The sequence below is a fragment of the Clinocottus analis genome, unplaced genomic scaffold (genome assembly GCF_023055335.1).
Source record: "Clinocottus analis isolate CAN_PGR_092001 unplaced genomic scaffold, fCliAna1.0.p SCAF_14, whole genome shotgun sequence".
In the NCBI taxonomy this organism is placed as follows: Eukaryota; Metazoa; Chordata; class Actinopteri; order Perciformes; family Cottidae; genus Clinocottus; species Clinocottus analis.
This window is the reverse complement of record NW_027175865.1, coordinates 8,201,225-8,225,070: the sequence shown is the minus strand read 5'-3', so window position 1 is coordinate 8,225,070 and position 23,846 is coordinate 8,201,225. Positions and strand designations below refer to the sequence as shown.

The 23,846-nt window shown below is 42.7% G+C and overlaps 1 protein-coding gene across 4 annotated transcripts in view; it reads right to left on the bottom strand.

The window, feature by feature from the left end:
* Positions 1-939: 939 nt before the first annotated feature.
* znf704 (zinc finger protein 704) overlaps positions 940-23,846 on the bottom strand; it is a 48,933-nt gene continuing 26,026 nt past the window's right edge. For 2 of the 4 annotated variants that reach the window (XM_068575263.1, XM_068575262.1), the window contains exons 4-10: positions 18,520-18,623; positions 16,956-17,233; positions 13,885-13,985; positions 13,187-13,484; positions 12,287-12,421; positions 12,090-12,181; positions 940-11,736 (exon numbers count right to left, since the gene is read on the bottom strand). In XM_068575263.1, the coding sequence (XP_068431364.1) occupies positions 11,622-11,736; positions 12,090-12,181; positions 12,287-12,421; positions 13,187-13,484; positions 13,885-13,985; positions 16,956-17,233; positions 18,520-18,623 (1,123 nt within the window). In that variant the 3' untranslated portion in view covers positions 940-11,621. The remainder of the gene's footprint in view (positions 11,737-12,089; positions 12,182-12,286; positions 12,422-13,186; positions 13,485-13,884; positions 13,986-16,955; positions 17,234-18,519; positions 18,624-23,846) is intronic. The other 2 variants (XM_068575264.1, XM_068575265.1) reach the window with 2 other exon arrangements.

Here is a 23,846-nt window from a genome sequence, read left to right as displayed (position 1 = left end):
GAGCCTTGACCTGGTTCACTGAGAGAATGTATTATCGCCTTTTTGTCCCAGACATGAGGGTGCCGTTTGTATTTAGTCATACACGACGCACACACACAATTTGTTTGTTCTTAAATTGGAACCTTGCCATGAAGACATGCTCGAATTAAAAACACCTCTGAGGAAACCTTGTTCTGAGTTAACTGGTGTCTTTATGCAACACACCACTGTGTTAGAAGGATGTGTCCTTTGACACACCAGTGTGTCTAACGTGGGGAAATGCATTTACAAAATACAACTATAAAGAAAAAGGCTGGTTGAACTGCAGTACCTAATGTGAACACAGGAGGGCAGCCAAGAATAGAAGCGCCACTTGATGACTATTTGTCTCCATCCAGACCACACCTGTTTCAGACAGCAGGTTTAAACCCTGAAGTTAGTTAACTCTGAGATGAAGGAACGTTTGGGACAATCATGTGTCTATGTCTTTGATTGAGATATTTATGTATGTTTTTATCTTTACTCATCAGATTATATCTAAATAAATACATGTGTAATGTAGGCTCCAACACAGTATCAGATTTTACCACTTTATTCTTCATTCAGGAAGGTAAGTTTGGTAAATAATTTAATTAGCTGAAGTAACTTAAGTTCTCAAGTTAAGGTAGTGAAGTTAAAAAGTACAATGCTACTTTGAAATGTTGAGAAGTAGAAGCAAAATGGAGCAGTGAAATTGAAATCTTAAAGTAAAAGTTTACTTAACCAAGTATTTGAGTAAATGTACGTTGGTCTATTCCACTACCGGAGAGGGGAACTTACCATAGTCATTAAAAGAGTTACGCGTGTACTCAACAGGTTGTTTTTTTCATAAAATGTTTTTGATAGAAGTGTTTATGAGCTCTGAGCTCTGGGTGAGAAAAGGAAAGACACAGTGACAGCGGCTAACAAACAGCTGCCCGAAAATCTTTATTCAGTTAAAACCTCCAGATTCTTCCAGTCACACAGATCACTCTGGAGAAGTCTAAACTGTAAACACAGAGTCAAACAACAACAGCACCGGAACAAAATTAGTCCGAAAACACCATTTACAACAATAACGATGGCAGTTTCTATACACACAGAGATCGGATAAGAAAACAAACTGGTACAGGGGTTAACAGTCAGTGTGTTGATTCTTCTTGGAGAAAAATCCTTATATATAATTCATTTCATTATATTGTAAAAAAAGAACATAAGAAAACATCATTGGTGCAATACAACATAGTATTTGTGATAGAACAGATATTGCAAGTGCTTTGTGTGGTGTGTTGGATGTGTGACACTTAACTGTTCACGATGCAGGCCTTGTTTTAAATGTGCAGAGAGGACGTTCAGCTCAAACATGGCTTAGTTTGTGTGTGAGTTTAGAAGGCAGGAACATGTCCCAGATGTCTCCTCATCACCCCAAACAAGGAGAGTCTACAGACACACTTTGATGGAAAGGAATTTTAGATATTTGGGGTTATTTGCCGTCTTTCAGAGTTGTATGAGGATTTAAGCCACTCCCACGTCTGTTTGTCAAATATAAAGCCCCAACCAGCAGATGCTAGCTAAGCTTAGCACAAAGATCGCCTGGCTTTGTACCAGCAACTCCAAAGCACACAAATGAATACATCCTAAATCACTGGTTCCAAAAAGTGTAAAAAAAACCTCATGTTTACATTACAGAGGTTAAGAGTCAGACTTGACCAGGCACAGTGACTTTCTGTTTGTGTGCTTAGTTAAGCTAACATGTCTATTTGCAGTTGAGTGTTATTAACCGTACTTTAACTAAATAAAATAAACGCAAAGTCAGATTGTGTTGCCCCTCAGACAGTCTGCCTGTGACTGAAGCTAACCTGCTGCCGACTGGAGCTTTATATTCAACATTCAGACATGAGCGTCAATCTTCTCAAATAACTCAGCGAGAGAAGTACCTCCAATCAGAGCCAGGCAAGCGTCTTCACGCTAGGCTAAGACAACCGTCTCATAGCTTCATGTTTGACATCCAAAAATGAGAGCAACGACGTGAAAACATGTATTTCCCAAAATGTCAAACTATTCATTTAAATAGAGGAGTCATTCGTGGGCTCATCTACAACCACGACACAAAACCAAGGTCGTGCAGTTGTGTGTTTTCCCTTCATCAGTCCTTGTTTCTTTTCCGAGGGTAATAATGACCTCAGTGTGACCTCTGGCTTGGAGACATTTCAGTCGTGGTGCAATAAGACATACCCCTCTCTAATTATTAGCTCACTGAAAGCCAGATCCTTCTGTTGCTACTACAGAAATCTCTCTCAATCTTGAGTTTTCAGATGAAAGAAAATCTATTTAGCTGGTTTAAAACGGATCCATATGTGCCCCGTCCTTCCTCCTCCTCCTCTTCCTCCTCCTCCCCCCCTCGCTCTGAACCCCCTGCGCCCTCACAGCAGCGAGTGAAGCTACCGATTTCATGGACGGCAATGATTCTTATCAGCTGAAGTCACAGCTGGAGCCCGAGCACATGTTTTTCACCGCCCTCATCAATTATTCAATGACTCGGACACCAGCGTACACGTAAACAGCTCCCTGTGCTCCTCTAAGATGCGAACATCTTCTGTGAGCTTTACTCACAGATGCCGTGATTCCTCTGCTGCTCGAAAGCCTCAATGGAGCCGCCAGATAAGTGCACAGCACCTGCCGGCGGCCCGGACCAGCACCTGTACAATCACTGCATTGTGAAGAGTCCGAGAGCTTCAACCAGATGAAGCAGCCATTTATGCTTTTCATTAGAAACTGGGGGCTCCTTTTGGTCGTCTGATGGAGGGTGATGCTCTGCAAGATGCCAATGTTTATGCTAATGAAGCAAACGGGCTCTAGTGTGAAAAGCAGCATGGGGGATTTTATTATTTTATGTCAATGCACTAGTTGATAATGCATGAGGGATGAGCGCTTGTACATTGCAAACGTGCATAAATGGCTGCAGGAATGGCTTGATCAGGGCTGACCCGCACACACGAGCAGGGTGAGCTTTGATGCTTACACACACACACACACACACACACACACACACACACACACACACACAGGAGGAGGTGTTAATGCTCCATCGAGCAGATGGGACATACCTCAGGCGGTCATGTGAAACACACACTCCCTCATCTCACGCTGCACGTACATGTACACACACACGCACACACACACACTTGATGCTATCAACTCCTTGGCGGAGCTGTGTGTTTGGACCAGAGGCCTGGAGGGACGCAAGCAGCTTCCACTAGTGAGCTCTTCACATCATCGCAAGATGAGACCTGAAGCCACGGGGACATATGTTGAGCAGCACGGGCGCATATTGCCCCGATGACACGATCCAACACAGTTGGCCTTCGCAGCTCTTTCACTCATATTGTGTCTGTGTGTGTGTGTGTGTGTGTGCGTGTGTGTGCGGGGAGGTCTGGCCTGCGCGATATGAGCCTTATGCACGAGCACAACGAAATAAGCCAAAAAGATATTAATGAAAAATAAATCACAGGCGACAAACGCTTGCAGCTGAGATGTTTAGTTGCATATTCAAACGCCTGCTTAATAAATTCGGCTTGATAAATGATGCAGGCTGACATGAATGTTGCAGTTGCTTGAGAGGTGGATTCAAACGGGAAGAAGCCGATTTAGAAACATCAAGCCTCTTCATCCTAATTAGGGCAGAATGACGAATGTTGTCTCATGAAAACATGCTGTACTCTCGATGACCCGGAGGAAGCACACCTGCGGGACTCCTGCCGGAGCTCACGCCGAGTTTTAAACTGTCTCCCAGACTTAGTTTCTCCACATCAATACAAAACAAATGGGGTGGTGAGGAGAGGCTTTGGGAGGCAAGTACTTCTATTAGAGCTGACAGTGTTTGAGCTCTCACAGCACTCTGGTGTTGTAAATAATTTCTCAACCTTCTGCAAAATTAAACTTTTTCTCTGACACCGTTGTCTTCTCCTGATCAGATATTTGAGGTAAATGATCCTCGGCGAAGACACAATTTAATTGAACCTTTGAGTGGATGAAGTGTCAGTGGGAACATCTGCAAACAGTTTACTTTCCCTTCTTGTCCTGGACTGACTGTTCATCTGAGCAGCCCATGAAAAGACAAAACATGACAGGAATGTAAGCTAATCAGCATATTTCTCCAAATCTCAAACTCTGCTTTGACATTCCCTCAGCATAGAAATAGTATCCCCCCCTCCTAAAAAAAACAAACATCCTCCCTGTTTTGCATCCATCTGTAAACCAGTCTGGAGAAGGGCCATGTGTTGCATCTATTTAGTTTACAGTCTGGAAACACATATCAAACATGTACATTTAGAGGCTTCAAAAGGATATAAAACGCGACACACTGTGCCGGCCACGTCAGGGCGGAGAGCAGCCGCTGCCAACTGGAGACCTAAACACTTGCAGTGCTCGTGGTTACCTCTTAATATGAGCGCACACATGTTTCTAAATGCCTGACAAGTACTTTTAAAGCTCCCTGTGTGTGTTTTGGGGTTTTGGGATGCACTTGGCAGAAGAACAACTGAGAGCTCTTCATAACTCCAGCTGGCAGGGTTCCCACCACTGCAACACTCACTGGGAGACGTAGTCTTTGGTGTACGGCCTCCCGTAGTGATCCGTCTTTCACAAGCATCCCGCTCAACTCCCCCGGGCCCGGCTTGCTGTTAATACACACACACACACACACAACAAGGATGGCGAGAGCTCCACTCAGACTGTGACAAATTGGTCCGTGCCAGCAGGGAATCACAGGTACTTCCGACAATTTTGGACGTAATTGAAAACATGAGGCAGACGATTCTTGTTGTATCCCAATCTTAAGTTTTGAAAAACACCATTTAGTGTGCAGTTGAGCTCCACTAAAAGTATACCGAGGCAACCCTGACTGCTCCCAACCCGACGTGGACGCCAAAGCACAAAAAGAGCACATTTATATAAAGTCATCTATTTCCTTTTTTGCATGCACATGCAGTATTAAAAATCCAGTTAGACCAGAGCATATAGTATATATAATGTTTGAAAAAAGAGTGTAAAAATCCAGTGCGACAGTCATTGAGTTCTTGAGGTCTACATGATTGTAATCAGATAAAACAGCCAATGAGATGATCCAGTTTACAGAGAGGGCGGGTCTCTGTGTTGCATATTCAAACTGAAGGAGCTGCAGCTGAAGTGCTATTTAGTAATGTTTTTGTGTATTCTGAATAATTCCATCCAATTATAGAAGTGGTGCAGATGAGTGTTTGTTTTCTTCTTTTCTCTATCCGCCTTCACACAAAGCACTGATCAGCTCCTGCAATAAAAATGGATAATCTCACTGAATGTTTCACATGCTGTTTGCTGAACGCGGCGTCCTTGATTTCCCAAACATTTCTCGATTGCACCACAACAGTGATTCTTCACATCAACATACATTTATCTACAAGCCCTTGTGCAAAAGGGAGAGAGGAGCCATGTTTGGGAAAAGAAAGAGAAGTAACACAAAATAAACCCACACACATTGAAACACAGTATCGTCTTAAGATCGGATCAAAAAAGTTTACAAGTCACAGCAAAGAGTAGAAAAGTCACTCAGAGACGTTGCAACATCTTTCTAGAACCGAGGCCAAAGGGGCCTCCGAACGCGACTCACAGGACATTTCTTTGTATCACAAATCTTTGAATTGTAGGTTTAGAAAGCAGAACTCGTACTAGCCGGCACCGGAGACATTCCCCCACGTCGCTGTGGCCCTGCACATCACAGCAACACACCTCCACCAGAGCGTCTAGACACATGGCGACGGAGGTCCGCTCTAGAAACGCCACGCTCATCAAGGCACATTCTCGACTCTTATTTTCCTCCAAAGATAGCCCCAGTGGGGAGGGACGGGGGGGGGGGGGGGGGGGGGGGCAGCTCCTGGAAACACACACTCAGGACTTTTTAATTATTAATGTCCGCCGGGAGGAAACCCCCCAAAAGAAAACCGCCTTGAGAGTGTTTGCAGGAGCCATTTCATCCACTTTTCCTCCTTCCAACTTCACATTCCTGAATGAAGGATGGAGGGTCCCTCCTCTTTTTTATTGACAACAACACACCACTGCTTTGACCCCGGCTCAGGACAGGAGCCTGCCCGTCCTACGGTTAGTGGGATTTGGACACCTTGAAGACACACACCGCTACATTGTCTATTCTCAGGGTCATGCGAGGCAATACTACAACTACTCAGGTGTACGCCACTGTGCACGTGGTCAGTTTAAAACAAGTCCAAGCACTTTTTCAGTCATTTCCACATGAGGTCTGACTCCACAGAGCCACCTGCTGTCAGACTATTGTTGAGGGGCGTTTCTGCAGAACACAGGAGGGTCTGTGTGCAGGAGCTGCAGGCCAGCGGGGGCAGATAACAGCCCTGTGGGCATCTGCTCACGTGTTTTATTGCCTGCCAGAAGTGGGTGGCCAGCTAATCTGCAACCACAGAGCAGAGGGGCCTCCTGGCTGAAGGAGAACCTGTCACTCCAACTTCAACGTCTGGAGCTGAAGGTGCAAATAAAAAAGGAAATAAGCATTTTTTTTTAAGTCACATAAACATAATGGTACACTCTGATACTGTATCTTAGATATACTGTACTGCAGCGCAATCTGTATATATTGTAGCATATATTGACCTGTACGTGGATGATATAGTGTATAATAAGTGTCAGCCTCTTGTCACAAACAAGTCTTGTCATGTATGAAATATTGATCTCAGTAAGGATCAGGTACATAAACCATGAATGCTTATAAATCTGTCGACATATGAACTGCTGTTAGAGCTGCTCAGTAGCCACACTGTACAATAACATGACATTCAATGTGTGTGTGTGTGTGAGGACATATACACATTGAGGGTCCCTCGTAACTCACAGGAGTTGATTTTTATACCGACCATAAGCAGAATAACGCTATCTTGTTTTATTCAGCTGATAAATCACGTTTGAAAGCCCAGCCCTGTGATAGGCGGCAGCGGTCAGGGTAAACACATCAGAGAACAAAAGCCTGACCAGCCGCTCCATCTGAAGGGGGGGGGAAACACGTCCTCATAAGTATTCATATCACTCTCACTAGGGCAACAAGACCGCCTATTGGGGCTCTTTGAAGGCACGGTTTTAATTCTGCTGTGCGAACACGTGTCCGTCATGGCAGGCCGTGTCTGAGCGGCTCACTTCCTCCCCAGGTTGCAGGCTGAGAGCTAATTTCTGCTCTAATATGAATAAGTTAGATGATCAGATCAGGAGCATGATGCCATATGGCATGTTTGGCATCATTGGGGTATCAATTTGGGAGTCAGAATGTAGGAGCCATAATCTCTTTTTCTGCCAGTTTCGCCTAAACAGAAGTCAATGATCGAATATCCCAAACATCGCACACAACATGTTGGGTGCAATTTTAAACCTGTAAGAATCTGTGATGTTATAATAATGACAATGAAACTATGGATGAGTTTGTGTAGCTCTTAAAAGTTAGTTTGTCATGTTTAATGTACTTTGAAAATGTTAAACTATCATCTATCATCTGATGAAACCCGCTTAGCTTGGGACCTATTGAAACACTACTTCTGGAGCTTTCCACCCAATCACACGGTCTTCAGCAGCAGATTGAGTTTGTTCAGTTATGAAAAAAGAAAAGTCTGAACATCTTGAGTTATATAACAAAAAGTAAAACTCAATCTACCGATAATGACTGCGTTGTACGGTTGAAGCTCCAGAATTAGCAAGTAAATGGGCCTCAATCTGAATATGTTCATCTATCTCTGAGGTCAAAAATACAAAATAAATCTATGCATTTGGTTGAACCTTCAAGACTGAGACCAACAAATAAGGAGACAGCAATGAGAACTCGTCATCTAATTAGACGAGGAAGCAGGAGAGAGAACAGAGGTTCTCACTAACTCGTGTTTTGACACTTGGTAGGCTTGAGGCAGGGTGTTTTTATTTTCATGTTCTACAGCATAACATTGTGTACAAAATGGAGTTAATATGATCAGACAACATGGAGAAACAGTACTGGACGGGAATTTAGCACCTCCATTTCTCCCCCGCCAAGGCCACAGCACCAGTACGCACAGTGTGCAAAGACAGACCTGGGCCGAGGCTCTTTGTGAGTCCCTTACGGCTACAGCCATCTTTGTGCCGTTGGCAGTAAGTGGGACCAAGATGTTCTCAGTGTAACAATGCAGGCCACAGCCCACAAACAAATCACAGAGTTCCTGGACAAGCTTGAGAAATATGGCAGCAAATATCCATTTGAGGATTTGGACTTGTCCTAAACAAGGGTGTGAAATTAGCTTATTTTGGCTTCATTTTATTACGAGCCCTTTGGTCTACACGACACTGACCAAGAATCTGCATCAAGAGCTTCTTTTTAAATTAGCTGCCTGGAGATGCTGCCACTTACAATATCCCGTCTTGCCAGAAGCTCTGAATGATCTGAACTACAGTCGGGACTTTTGTTCCTTGACAGAATCTGATTGGCTGCCAGATGTTTCCACACACTAATGGAGGAGATGGTCCGAGCACAAACATGAAACCTCAATGATGGAGAAAGGGCAGTGGGAAGTACGTGGAGTTAAAAAAAAACAAACTTAAAAACATCCGCCACATCCAGCCACTGACGTTTAGACCAACAAAAACATCCTTGATCCCCAAAGCGTTGGTTTGTCAGGAGCCTGACAGGGGAACGCCACAGGCCATGTGCGGTGGGGGAGCAGAGCACCGAGCTTCAGCGGCGGCCCGCGTACTTAGCCCGGGGCACCTTCACGTTCATATACAGTGAGCGAGTACACAGGCGTGTCGATCAAACTAATTGCGAGTGGGCCTGCGCGCCACCGAGGGAGGAGAATTCGAAACAACAGAAAGGTTTTTGATCAACCGCGGTTTCCGACCGCTTAGCGGGGTGGGGGACGTGAAGGAGCTCCAGGCGGGAGCGAGCGGGTCACACTCGCTGAAAAGAGAATAACAAGCTTGGCTTGGAGTGAGAATTATGCCTGTGATCACCCCTACAGTTAACAAATAAAATAAAGATTAGCAGAACATGAAAACAAAATGTATAAACAGTATATATATTTATATATGAAAAAAAATAAGTGTGTATGAAAAAAAACAACAGCCAAATAAAAGCTTTTTTTTCTTCTTTGAATTCCAACATGTTTTTCTTTAAGTATATATAGATTTGTCTTCTCTTAAACAATAATATGTTCACATAATACAATGGCAAATCAGTTTGTACCAGTAGATACTCTAAATATTTCTAACTGAAACATCAATGTAAAGACATAGAAGAAGCATAATGATTTTTTTCAAGAGTGACTTTAAGGCTATCCCTATATCCCAAACAGAAACCCGGCAGGTTGGATGACACATTATTTCCTCACGCAATGTCGAACTTGAACCAGAGTTTATAAGGTTGCAAATGTGATGATGACCACGGTAACTCATATATATGAACTGACAAAACAAAAACAGCTGCGCAAACATAACAAAGCTATGATTTTACAGTCAGGTATGGAAGTACTGTACTGTACAGTATATTAAACGTGAGTTTGCGTCGGCTTTTAAAATTCTCCTGTGGGTCGAGACAGAAATGCCAATAAAGATTTCAGCGTGCATTCAAAAGAAATATCATAATGCAGAGAGTAAATGCAGAAACAAAATCACAAAGTGCCTGTTGGTGGAGACATGTGTGGAGACATTTCTATCAACATCAGTACATAATGTGACAATGTAATTTAAGAACTACGCAGCCCCGGGTGACAAAAGAGTTCATGAACATCTGTAAACTGTTAACTATTTGGCCTCGTGACTTTGCTTTCTGCCTCTGAGCCAACAAGGCCGGAATTCAGATATTTTGACCAAATGGATCTTTTTCCTCGTCAGTACCGAGGTTATGCGGCAATCACAAGGACTCTCACGAAGGCTTCAGTCCAACCTTTTCTTGCATGTTGCCAAGTGAATAAGGGGTGCTGCATTGCACATCAAACCACAAAGCAGTGACCTCATCGAGTGCCTGTAACTTATTTTACCCCTATTTGCTTTCTGTTTTGCTCTCACTTTTTATTACCAGTTGTGTTGGACACGAAGAGGAATAGAGGAAACATTTCAACTCAATAAAAGTAACTACAAATGTACCAAGTGCTCTGTTACACACACATACAGTGCAAGTGCCTCACTTTTGGTCTGCAGCCCTCCCCCTTTGGTTAACAGAGCACCGAGATGCCCCTCTGTGGCGTACAAAAACAAAGATATTTTGATCCCGTTGGGACGGTGTACATGTTGGTGGTGGAAGAGGAGGGCAATCTGTCTCTCTGTATGTGGTGAGAGGTGTTTGTCTTTTTATGGCCTTGCAGGCTGCTGACTTCATGCTTCCAGTGCTGTCAGGAAGCTTTTAACACACTTTCGTTAGCAGGTGGTAGGTAAACAGTCTTGGTTCGCCACAAGAGAGGAAAAAAGAAAATCAGCAACAGTAAACATTGTAAACATTTTAACAAAAAGAAAACAAAGAATAACATATAGAGTTTTTGGTTGTAAAGTTGCCATGTGTAATCAGAGAGAGAGAAGCTTTTGAGACTGTGCTGTACAGTATAAGTGTTGTTATGTGTTTTCGCTGCTGGTTTTTGCTTTCTTTAGATTCACATCCCTGATAAAAGATACAGAAAATGAATCAACTGGATAAAAAAGCGACCTAGAAAACTGTCTTCTTTGATTGTGTGGGTACCTGTGTTGGTTTGTGTGTGAATGCTGTTGCGCTTCTTCTGCGGTAAATCACGGGCACGGTCCATCGGCTTTCCCTGACTGTAGATTGTATCATTTTTGCATTGATCATTCACTGTGTGTGTGTGTCTATTCCTCCCTCTCTGTGTACATGTCAACCTGCCGTACATTCCCTCAGAAAGCTGTCAGGAGTGAAGAACAAGTGAGGAACCGGGAGAGGCTGCGATGTCGGAGATAAAAGAGCTCCTCAAAAAGTCCGGAAATAAAACTAAAACAAGTTGAAGGAAGAACACAAAAAAAACGGCGAGCTTTTCCTCCCTGCTTTTTCATAACGTGCTTCAAAAACTGCAGCAAAGGTTTCCATTCTTCTTCTGGATAAAAAAAGTTAAGAATTTTTAATTTGACAAAACACGCAAAAAAAAAAGCTTTGGGCTTTTTTCTTCTTCTTCTTTTTCTGACCCATTCCTTGACTTGACTTTTCATTTAAAAACCAGAGCTTTACAAAACATAGAAAGATGCAAGACTTAACCAAACACTTGAAAAAAACAAAAAACAGGAAAAACCTTAGATCTATTTTTTCTTTACACTGGTTAAACTTTAGCTGCACTGGGGTTTCCCCAAAACTGGGAACTGTGGGAATGGCGAGGCAGTGTTGGGAATCCTGGACAGCAATGGAAAAGTGACTCTGCTGTCCTTTGGTTCCTTCACCACTGGAGTTCAGTGGAGCTGAGGGGGCGGCAGCATGGGCGGAGCCAGGAGTTGACGGACAGTTGGGAGTTTGAGCAGAAGAAAACCAAATGCATGCAAAATGAAGCCCCGCCCCTCTTATCTGGCGAAAGGCAGCAGCGCCTGTTGGTGTGGCACGCTGGGATGTTGGTGGGCAACGTTCAGTCGGTAAATCTCTGGCAGGCCTTTTTCCAGCGGCAGGCGGTGCACCACATGTCGCGGTTCTCCATGCCGTACACCTTGCGGCACTTCTTCCCTTCACCGCGCACCTTCCTACTGAGAAAGAGAAACGGAGAAAAAGTGATGAAACTGTCATGATGGAGAAGACTATTTTACATTTTAACAAAACCGTAAGCACTCGCATTAATCTCACAGAAACCTCTGGAAGATCGATTCCTTTGCAGAGAGCCAGCGAGCTGTTTCCAATCGCTATGCTAAGCTCAGCTAGCCAACCGCTGTCTGAAGCTATTTATAAGACGAGGAATCAAACTTCTTATCTAACTCAAGAAAGCAAATAATGAACCTATTCTCTGAAGTGTAATTCTAATTGCAGAATAATTGCATATGTTCGGCCTTTCATGAAAGTTAAAAATGAAATGTTAGGTAAGCGTGCTGCGAGGATCCAGTACCTAAGGGCGGCGGTGGCTCTGGGAGGGGACGAGATGACGGCGATGGTCTGGGAGCGCTGTTCAGCAAAGCCCTGGCATTTACTGGGGGACACCTTCGGAGGGCAGACGAAGGTGTGATTAGAGGAACACAAATGTAGTTACATGTATGTTTCTGAGAACAAATGCTTGGTCTTGCATGTACATGGATGTTTCCTCACCACGGCGCCAGTGAAAGTGACGGGTGGTGACTGCCAGGAGATGCTAAAGCTGGAGCTGTTGGTGGGGGTGAAGCTGGTGGAGGCTGAGCCGGTCGAGTTACTGCAGCTGGACGGGATGGACACTGGAGCCGTGGCCTGAGGTCAAAAGGTGAGAATGATGGTATTTTTTCCCCCAAAAGACAATGTCCATGAAACTGAAGAACTTCTATATTCTCGGAAAATCATGTTTCTTTCTCAATCCCCTAACCTCTGAATGACGTATCTGTTCTTGCGTTTGTAAGTCCTTAGTTTGACTCTGTTGTGTAACTGCTTTCTATTTTAAAATAGGACAATTATTTTCCAATTCTTCATTTGACCAGTAGGCGTGTCACTTAAAAAAAAAAAGAAATTCTCCCTGAAATTCAACATACTAAATACAAGTTAGCCTCAAACTGAAAGAGTGGTCATGTTTATTTCAGTAGAGGTCTTTAGGTATCTCACATTGTAAACTCTTCAATCAAATTAAGCACTAATAACTAATGTTGCCGTTATGTGGATACACACACGTTGCCGTCACATTAATTGATGGATTGGGTCATTATTCCACACACAATTCATTGTTTAAACCAGCTGCTGTGTGTTGATATACCACAACTGTTAGCACAGCTGCTAACGGGCGCAAGAGACCATTAAGTCGCTGTGACATAATTTGTGATTTTGTAAATAATCACGATAATGAAGACCCTCATAGTAGTGTGTGAGCGAAAGAATGTGCATGACAAGTGTGTTGTGGTGTGCATATTGATCCAGAGAGTGCATCGATCGTGTGTGTGTTGTACACAGATCTGAATCTCGCCTGTGTGTGTACGTGTGCATGTGTACACTCACACACTCGTTCCTCCGCTCCCTGCACTCGCTCACCTGGTAGGCGTGGTCCGTGTGGATGAGGTAGAGTGCGCTGGGCGCAGAGCGGCTGAGCGGGGTGGCGCCGCCAGCGTGAGGCTCCTTGGCGTCGGACGAATGCGGAGGTCTGTGGGAGTCAGACAGCTGGCTGAAAAGCGGGAGAGGAGCGGCGGGAGGAGGAGGAGGAGGAGAGAGGACGGACGGGGACACGGGGGACAGGCTGCTCAGCCCGTCGGCCACCGAGTCCGTGTTGAGCTTGATCTCCGTGTAGTAGAAGTCCTCCTCGCCGTCGCTGCAGTCCGAGTCACAGCTGTGCCTACAGACAGACGGAGGATACAAACGGTGAGCGAGATCCAGACATGAAGAGGAAAAAAAGATAAATGTGTCCCTATGAATGCTGATGATTCCACATCTACAAGGCTCAGCAAAGTGTTCCTCCTTTAGCATTAAAGTAATTCCTCCAACCAACTAAACAGTCATCTGCAATTAATCAGTGTCGGACCTCAGTTTAATTGAATGTCAGTATAAATGTGCGATTCATCCGATATCATTGTTCTCCTCCTCTAACAGCGTCACTGTGGCAATAATCCATCAGCCATTAATCTACCGTTTTGACAAGCTGGGTGAAAGAGGAGAAGTGAAGAAGCTTTTTCTTTTGTAGGAGGCTTTGAGTGGACGGTAGCTTATGTACATGGATGTGTGTGTTGGTGTCCTACCCCAGGTGAATGGTACGGATGTGTCTCTGGATGCCAGCAGCAGTACTCAGCACCTTCCCACAGTTCTTCCACAGGCACTTAAACATCACCTTCATGGAGTTCTGCAGGAAACACACAATGTAAGGCAGCCACAGTCAGAAAACACAGCAGCTCAGAAATGTTTTTCATTATAGTAAACAATGAGCAACATTTCAGTCATAATTCCTTTTACGGTATAACATTTGTGTTTGGTTCACACTCTAACACGGACTTAAAAAGAGTATTCCTCTATCACCACAGAGTGAATGACAATCAATCACATGTGTGCAATTGAACTGCCTGAGTGGTTTTATGCATTAAAATCATAAACTCACTGGCTCATTTCATTAAACCCATCTTTATAATACAGTGTCTCTTGGTCAGAAGAGACTTTTTATCTCCTGTCGTAAGGGGGTAATTTAGAATTGTATGTATTTAGATAGATAGATAGATAGATAGATAGATAGATAGATAGATAGATAGATAGATAGATATTGCCGATGCTGTCAAACTTCACTTCAGTAAAGACTGAATATTCACTGTATACTGACTATAAAGGAATTACATAACTTGCCACTAAATGCATCTTAACCATTGTTATGGTATAAACGTACAGCATTACTGTAACATCTTTGTCTGAACATGCATTTATCCAGAAGCTACATGAGGCTAAATCACAGTTTCTCTGGTTGGGAGCTGGAGAGGCTCCTGTATCTTTTATCAGTCTGATGTAATTACACTACCGGCCTCCTAGAGAATGCACATTGTTTTTCATGGAGTGAAAAGCTTTGCACGCTTTCTTTGCCCTCTTGCTTCCCCGCTCTGAGCCATTATAAATGGTTTTATACAGTAAGGAAGCCTGTCTGTCAAACTATTGTTGAGGGGGCTGATTTAATTTGGACAAGATGTTTTTTTCTTTCTTTTTTCATCCTCTTTTCAGAAACGCAACAATCATCTGCCCCCATGTGCATTGTTTAGTCTTTGGTGAACAAAAGCCTGTTTTGTGTGTGCGTGTGTTATTCCCTTTTAAAGATGCGTTTCACAGTTAATTAAATGGTGAGCTCCAAACAGTATTGTCTTGCCAAGAGAGAAGCGAGAGCACAAGTGGAGCATGTAGATTAATCTATGTGAAACCGTGGCATCCTACATATAGTGCGTGTGTGTTTATGAAAGTCAAATTCATTGTTATCCAAGCTTATTAGAAAATCTGTTTTTCTCTCCATCCACACTCCATTCTCTCTTCCCTTTTCTTCTTCTTCCTCCTTCACATCTATAAATGTTTCTCTCCCTCTCGTTGCTCTTCTTTGTCACAAGACCCCCAATTAATACAGTACGATGTGAAGCTCACCTAAAAGTCTGTATCGATTCTTTAGACATGAGACCGGCAGGATGTTATGTTTAATGTAGCGGGTATTAAAATCATTACTGCCGTTGCAGAGCAGCTACATGTGAAGACTGAGAAGTAATTATGAAGGGCAAATGTCTAGGGAGGATGCACACACAAACATATATATATATATATATATATATATATATATATATATATATATATATATATATATATATATATATATATATATATATATATATATATAAAAACGAGGGGAGAGGGGGGGGGCAAAACATCGACGAGAGCCGGCAAGGAAGTGGGGAAGAAAAGGGGAGAGAGAGAGAGAGTGAAAGGAGGAATAGATGATACGAGCAGCAAACAACAAACCAGCAAGTAGGAGTGCTGATGAGAAGAGAGATAAAAAGGGAGAGCAAAGCAATATACATCTGAAAAAATAATGAGTGACACTGAGCTGTGTATGTGATGAGCTGTCAATGGTGTGTAGAAATGAGATGAGACAAAATGATGAGTGAGAAGGAATAGTGTGTTTGTGTGTGTGTTGTGCTCATAACATCTAGGCAGCAAAGACAAAACGACCACTGGAGCCAAAAGGCTGCACGTCCTTTCCTGTCCCATTTTCATCTCAGCCAATCAGTCAGAGTCTCAGCTCCACCCGCAACGTCAGAGGTTAATATCACAGCATGTGGAAGGAGGGAATCATCAAGCAGCTCGCGCGCTGCTGACAGCTTCTTATTGAGAGATCCGCCTGTTATCAGGAGAGCTGCTGCCGTTCTCCATGAAGCCCTTTTAACATGACTCCACACTGAAATAAAAGACAATTCTTACAGTACTATTGAAACTATAAGAAACCTTAGAGGGCGCATAAGTTCATGATGACAAAGCAATTTGGATTTCAAGAAAGTGTGAGAATTGAGAAAGTAACTGGCCACATTCATAGGTTTCAAAAACAAGGTATATTATTTTGAAAGTCCATACAAAGATAGTTTTATCTAAAAATGCATCTTTTCTCTCCGCTTTGGCCTTCTATCCACACTAAGCCATTACTCATGCAGAGCTTTTGGAAACGTATTCCATTTTTTTTCCCACACCATCTTTTTGTTTATTTAGTGAGTATTTAGACAAGTGTGTTATAAGTAGGTTGTTTGATGACAAACTAAACCAAACACCATAAAATAGTGATATGATTGATGTCAGTTGCTAATAAGTTGCCAGGCACTTAAATAATTGAACTATCTGACAACAGAAACAGAAAATGGGTTGAAAAAACCCATTTTCTGGGTTTAATACTGTCTATATCCTTTTCTCTTATGAAGCTTGAGGAAGTATTAAAGTTCAGTTATTTTGAAAGAAATGACAAGTGATCATGAAGAGCAATGGGTTGACTGAATGGAGGGTTAAACAGCTGAGGTTTAGTGGAGTAAGCAGCTGTGTCTGTTCCACTTCATACCAGATGATGGCTGTCATGAACAAGAACATCAAGAAGAAGAAATGTAGCTGCTGGCTGACTGTTTGGTGTTTTTGTGTCTGAAGTCATTTTCAGATGTAGTACAAATGTCGTAATACACAACTTCTTCTCGTCTTCTTCTAGACGGTTTGTTTTTCAAAAGTAGAAATGGCTTCACTCACTAATTCACCAAGATTTGATCTCAGTGTACAGAAGCAGAGCTGGCCTTTCCTTCTAGTTTCTTAACTCAGTGTTCACCTTGCGCTTGCGAGGGATGGGCTCATCGAAGAGCAGGCTGCTGCCGTCCTGCTCATCCAGGCTGGGATCCTCCGGTCCAACAGGGCCGGGTCCCACACCGCCGTTGCAGGGCACACGGAAGGGTTTGAAGCTGTCAGCGTAGAGCGGTGGAGAAGGTGTAGAAGGGTTCGACTGGTCACTGGGGGCAGACCAGCTCCAGTAGCCACCTGAAGAGCTGTTGCTAGACGGGGTGAAGGTGCTGGCTGAGCCGTTGTCCTTCCACGAATTGCTCAGGCCTTCTAAGAAGATGGACATAAAAGATGAGAGGCACAGGGAGGGAAAGAAGGAGAACATGGAAGGGGAAGTGAGTCAGATCACAGTAAAAAAAAAAAAAATCCAACTCCTTTAGTCATATTTGTAGATGATAAAACTACAGCAAAATGTGCTGGTGTTCTTCGTCAATGATGGTAGATCAAGACATTCAATTAAGTTCAAACTGCTTTATTTGCACTTCACACAGAAGAGCCTCCCAGCACCAGTGTTGTCGGTGACACAATAAAGATAAAGAGGTTACTTTTTGTGGTTCCGATGAGACACTTCCAAGGTCTTGTTTTTTTAGATCAAAGAAACAGTTCTTTTGAATACCAGCTACAAAAAACATTTCACTTTGTGAAGGTTGAAGCTGGGGGAAACTTTTTAAGAGTGTACATAACTGAGAAAATATGTGTGTTTTTGAGGTATGTGTGCATGTGAGTCAAGCTGACCTGGTTCGTTTGGTTTAGTAAAGCTGCTTCTTGCTGCTTTACTTTCAGTTTCACATTCAAGAGGAAGTGGCTCACCAACAACAACAACACAGCTGCTCTGATATGCATTTGGTTTTGTGATACAGAAATATAAAGATAAAATAAAATGCTAACAATATCAAGGTAACATTGTTTTTAATAAGATGCAATTCAATGAGAGTTTAATTGAAATGTAAATGTCAACCATGGTGCTGTATGCATGAGAACCTACTGTGTGTACTGGTGTACATGCACATTGTATGATCTCCAACTTATGTGCATCTGTATGATCACATTAAGATAAAACTCTGCAGTTGGTATTTAAAATCCACTTTGTGCATGTGAGCATGTTGTATGTGTTGTACATTTAACATCTGACCACGTCTGTGTGTGTGTGTGTGTTAACACGTGCATGGTGGTTGGAGGGTTGGCTGTGCGTCTGCTTGGTTGAATGAACGGTCGTTTGGTTGCACAGACTCTCCGAGTGGTTGCGTGTGACTGCAGTAATGGAGCACTTTGGATTTCCGCCACCGTGTTTGGTGGCAGAGATCCAGACTCATTGTGCTTTTCTGTGGATTTGCAGGATTCATTGAGGAGCGAATCCTAAAGCACAGCAGGTGACAGTAATTTATCAACCTACGCTTTTGCAAGCATTGAACAGATAACAGCTGTTACATACAAATTACAGACTTGGGCCGCACTACCTTTTTCACTGGATCATTTTTCATAAACATTTTGGGGAAGGAGACCACGATACATCAAAGCCCAAAAAACAACTTAAATGTATTAGCAGTACTACTCACCGTTGAGTCTGACAGGCGGACTCCTGACCAGCGGGCTGGTGGAGAGACTTGTCAGCACCATGGCAGCCGTCACCTTGTCCATGTCCACTTCTTCCTCTGACCGTCTGTGAAAACACAACAGAAAAAGAGGATTTTACAAAACAATATCACTGAAAAAGACTCACCGGCCACAATACACATGAGCTGAGTGTGTAGCTCAAGAACACATTGAGTGTGACTTCTTCATTTAACTTGTTTTCAAACACACATCAGGCCCTCTGGTCTCAAACTAACTCAGCTTTGCATTCTGCAACATAAGCTTCTAATTCAATTCAAGTTGTATATTTTATGTCCTTTGCGGGCGACTGACGCAATCGCCCAGACAATATTAGAGAAATCCACAGCCAACAGCTGAAATGCTGCTGTACAAAATCAAAATAGATGAATGTAAAACAAAACAAGACAGATTTGGTTCTTGTATTCAATCCCTCAAGGCTATTGTCAACACAAGCTCATTGCTGTACAGTACACACAATAGCCAATCCATATAACAGACTAACCACACACAACACACGGTTTTGCCTCTTTGGCGCGTGGCAAACGCACCAATTAGAAGAGACATATAAAGGAAGGTATCATAATCCTTGCGCATGTATTCCCCAGACCTGTGATCAAAGAGATGTCAATAGCCTTATTACCGACAGTATACCTATGGTACATGTACACGATTAGCGTAACAAGCAGTGTCAGTGTATGTGGAAGCCCAATGATCAAAGTCAATTCTATTACAATGATGAAATCTCCTGCTGCCTTGAAAAACTCATGGCGTCAGCCATCACCAAGTTTTCACAGCCACTGAGATCAAATGGTTACACTGCATGTTCATTTATATAAACTGAGCAACAAGTAAAGCGAAATGCAACACATCTTTTACTCTCCTGATACCTGTCAACAACAAATAAAAGCCCACTTAAAAGTGTGGAGATAAAGGGTTGTACAAGAACAATCTGTGAGATGATGTAATAACTATTCTCCTCCATCAGGACTTTTAGTTCCAATCAGGAAACTAAAAACAAATCCTGCCCAAATGTCAATTTGATCCTTAAAGTCAAGAACATGAACAGTCAGAGAATGTGTTAGTCAAGACTCTGTGAAGGTTTATGCATGTGGTGATAAACAAATGAGTCAATGAGAAGAGTCAAACTGTGATTTGCTGTGCTTGGTTAAAATTACAAAGATTAATTTGCTGGTTATGAAAATGTTTTAACTCCAATTTTCACATTAATTAAGAGCTCCCAACTGTGTCTTCCCAAATCAAGCCATTCCAGCTAAAATATAATTAAATGAAAAACAATAACGATAAAGTAACCACAAAGACAAGGACCACAGGATCGGTCACAAGAGGGTTTAAGCTGTGATCACTTCACTCACTGCATCGGTCTGGTAAAGCCTATGACAGCATGCAAACACATGCAAGAGGTTCCTCAGTCCTGTTGTAGTTTAATATCGGCTCTAACATCCTACTTTAAAGCATCACAGGGAACTGGAAGACACGTAATGACTTTCACCGTCCCTTTTACCGTGGCAATTTACACTTCAACAGGACACGACCCAACACATACTGTACAACCAAAAGCAACAGTGGAGCTTAGCAGCAACATCCGTGTTAAACATGTTGAGTGGTCTCGTCTAAGCCTGGACGTGACTCCCCATGTTTATTTTTAGAACGGCTTTAAGGCACAGATGCTCCCCCATCCTAGTTGACCGAGCTTAAGCAAATCTAGAGAAAAAGGAAGTCCCAAAATCCACATGTACAAAACTAACACAGATGTGTTCGAGACTTAGACGACTCAAAGCTGGCAGACATTGTTCCATAATATAAAGCAGTGACTAAATTAAGTTTAAATGAGACATTTATGTCTCTAGGGACACTTCATTATATGTTATCAGTAGCTGACAGAGCTGCATGCTAATCCAAGAGCTACAAACTGTGCTGCTCCACAAACTTAGGAGGTTGTTGTTAATCGTAGTGGGGTTTTTTCTTATTGGCTGCTGGAGCCAGAACACATCGACATGAGTACAATGTTGATAAAAATGTGTTGCTCACCAAATACACCTCATGCGTCAGTCAACTTTCAGACGCATGACCAAGGAGCTGTACTTTTCTTTATACTTCATATACTGGTTTGACACGTTTGTTTGTGCACAAGAGCACGATAACTTTGTCCTGAAGTCAAAGTTAATGACAAACTCTTTAAAGCTAGCGTCTCGTTATCAATAATTTATTTGTGAATAAATTACATTTCCGTCGCGGAGACAGCAACGCAGAGCAGCAGCTGAAATCAAGCAGTGTTTTGGATCAAAATTATTGCTCGGGACAATTCAGTAGTTGCCGGGTATTGCTGGAGACATGTCCCTTCCAAATTCTACGCCCTTACAATAAAGTGAAAGCTATTAAAAGTGTATTAACTTCACAGGCAAAATGGAGAGATTGAGTTTCTATGTGAGGGTTACCTAACAAAGAAAGAGCCTCAGGCCCCATTAGCTAATGTCTAATTTATTACCCTTTCCAACGTTGAATATGATGTCATTACAGCCTCCACATAAATCAAGAAACAAAGCTGCGTACACAACTGCCACGTTCACCCATAACCCCCCACCCTACGTTGCCGTAAAACCACTTCCTGGTCACCTTGGGAGGCCGTCATGTGACCGTAGATATTATCTCCAAGGCAACCGTGACAGACAATAATTACCGGGCGCTTTGTCTATCTTGAAATATGAAGGAGTAAATCTCAGAAAAACACATTAGAATGAGGAATAATTAAGATGTAATGTAGAGCAAGGAAAGAGGGAGTGGCAAAGGGCATTCCCCCAAATCACATTTTCCATTAGTGGTCTTATCAAACTTAGTTTTGGTCCAAGTGCGTATTACGGCTATAATTACCACACCAGGAGCATGTGTGTGTGTGTGTGTGTGTGTGTGTGTGTGTGTGTGTGTGTGTGTGTGTGTGTCAGGGAGACACACGATAAAAGGCAAGATACATCTGACACAGAGGACGCATTGAGACGGTTAATGGATGGTTAAGTGAATTCTGATAAATGAGTTTGGTATGTTGCCGTGTTTGTGTGTCGCTGCACTGCAATGTGCCAGAGAGTGTGTGTGTTTTTAAATATTCTTACTTTACTAACTTGCAATAAAGCATCCTCCAATATCTGACCCCTGAGGCCTCCTAAGTGGAGCCTTATTATGTTCACTAACAGAAAACCCGAGAAAAAGTGAAGAGCCGGCTTACTAATGCACCTCTCTTGTGATAGATCCATGTCGTTTCTTCCTGCGGCTGACGATTCATAACTGAAGAATTAGTTTATCTTTATATGCCAAACCATTGTAGATGCTGTTAATGTTTTAGAGGACAATTTTTTTAATTACCTCAAAAAGAGGCCAGTGACACTTGATATATCCTGCAGTTTATGTGTTTCAGGCACTGCCTCACATGGTGTGAATGAGCTGACTATTATTCTCTTCTCTCATTTTGTATCTTTAAAAAAAAAATCAAAAAATGAAGCTTGTCTCTTCAGAGGCCACACTTGAAAAAGACTTAGATTGGATCACAGAACAAGCAGACAAAAGAGAAAAGCTGATACTGGCCATTTGCTCCTTGGTAGATATTTCATTGGGAAAATCATAAACTAATGTTAAACACAGAAAATACAAACTACAGGAGTTAAAATTAGATTCATAGACGAGTTGGGATTTATCCCTGCGAGGGAATGGAGATACAAGTAAAACAACAGCTCCCTCTTCAGGGGCTCTTATGAGTTTAGTAGGATATATGTCTGTTTGCCAAACTGCCAAAAAGCTATGCACGTGTGTGTGTGTGTGTGTGTGTGTGTGTGTGTGTGTGTGTGTGTGTGTGTGTGGCAAAGTCTCCCCTATTGTGTGGCACAGGCAGTGTCCAGTTTCAAACTAAACACTGAACAGGCAATGAGACAATAACAGGGATCACGTTACTGTGGCCATGCTAGTTTGACAGGTACATGTGGGTGAAAATGTGGGTCTATCTTAAGTTTTTCATTACCATTTTTTTATGCAGTGTGATGTTCAAGACGGACAATGTGCATGAGGGTGCAATTATTTTGTGAGTTAAAGGTGTAAACCTCTTTCTTTTCAGAATAACTCTGAATGAAATGCTGTTTTATCTTGATAGTAAATGCATACATAACTTCTGTCTCCAGATTCCTTGCCTGTCAGGCTCAGCACCCACCTGTGAAATCATCATGCTCACTCACACCTGTAAACAACTCAATACACAACTGCCAGAGCGGCCTGTGGACTGTCCTAGTGTCAACCTCAACAGTAAAGACATGCGAGAGGGCCATTAATACCCTTAACATAATCAGAAATTTCCATCTTCACTATTTCAAACATAAATGCTTTAAAACTGAACTCAAAGATTCCCTTAACCAAAGCCAAGGGTACCTCTAAGTGTAACCAAGGTACAAATCAAGGCTTTGAAGCTGATTATTTTCACCACTTGTTCTGGAAAAAACATTTGTCTGCAGACACACAAGTGAACATCACTAATGAGGGAAGAAAACTTCTACTCAACAAAAGAATCACAGGTCACATTCTTGTCAAGTTCAGATCTACAGTTGATGTTTTACATGCAGCCACACTGCAATACACCGTTTAAAATGTGCAATATATATATATTTTTTTTCCCCCAAACTCCCACTCCTAACTCCAAACTAAATCAGACGAAATGGGCCACAGTCAATCTTCATGCAAATGCAAAAACGCCTTGTATCTTTAGTTTCTATGTCACCCAAAAACGATCAATCAGCTTTAATAAAGGGGGGGCTGGGTTACAGGAATTTCCCTGAAACGAAGGCCATGCGGCGCTGCCCGGCACACCCCTCCCTCCTACACTGTCTGTACTGCGTCCTCTCGCTCCTCTTCCTCCCTTCACCCCCGCAGGACTTGAAACTCTTTCTGCCTCTCGCACCAACACCCACTTTCCCTCCCACACTTTGAGCGTCTGACTTTTCTTGCTGTCGTATCACACTATGAGCAAAGTAAGTGAGAAAGAAAGACAAAAACAAGGAGTGTATGTGTGTGTGTGTTGGCCTGTCTCTTTGATAGTGAGCAGTGCCGGGAGGTCTGCTCATTTATTTCAGCCACTGGACTATGACGCCTATTTCCTCCTCAATAAGCTGCTATAAATCAGAAAGCGTCTCCTATACTGTGTGCTTATCTGATCTCTTCCTCCCACTCCCTCACAAAACCCACAAAAGGAATCTGCATATGACACCGGGGTAACATGCATGAAGGGCACAGCTTTTGA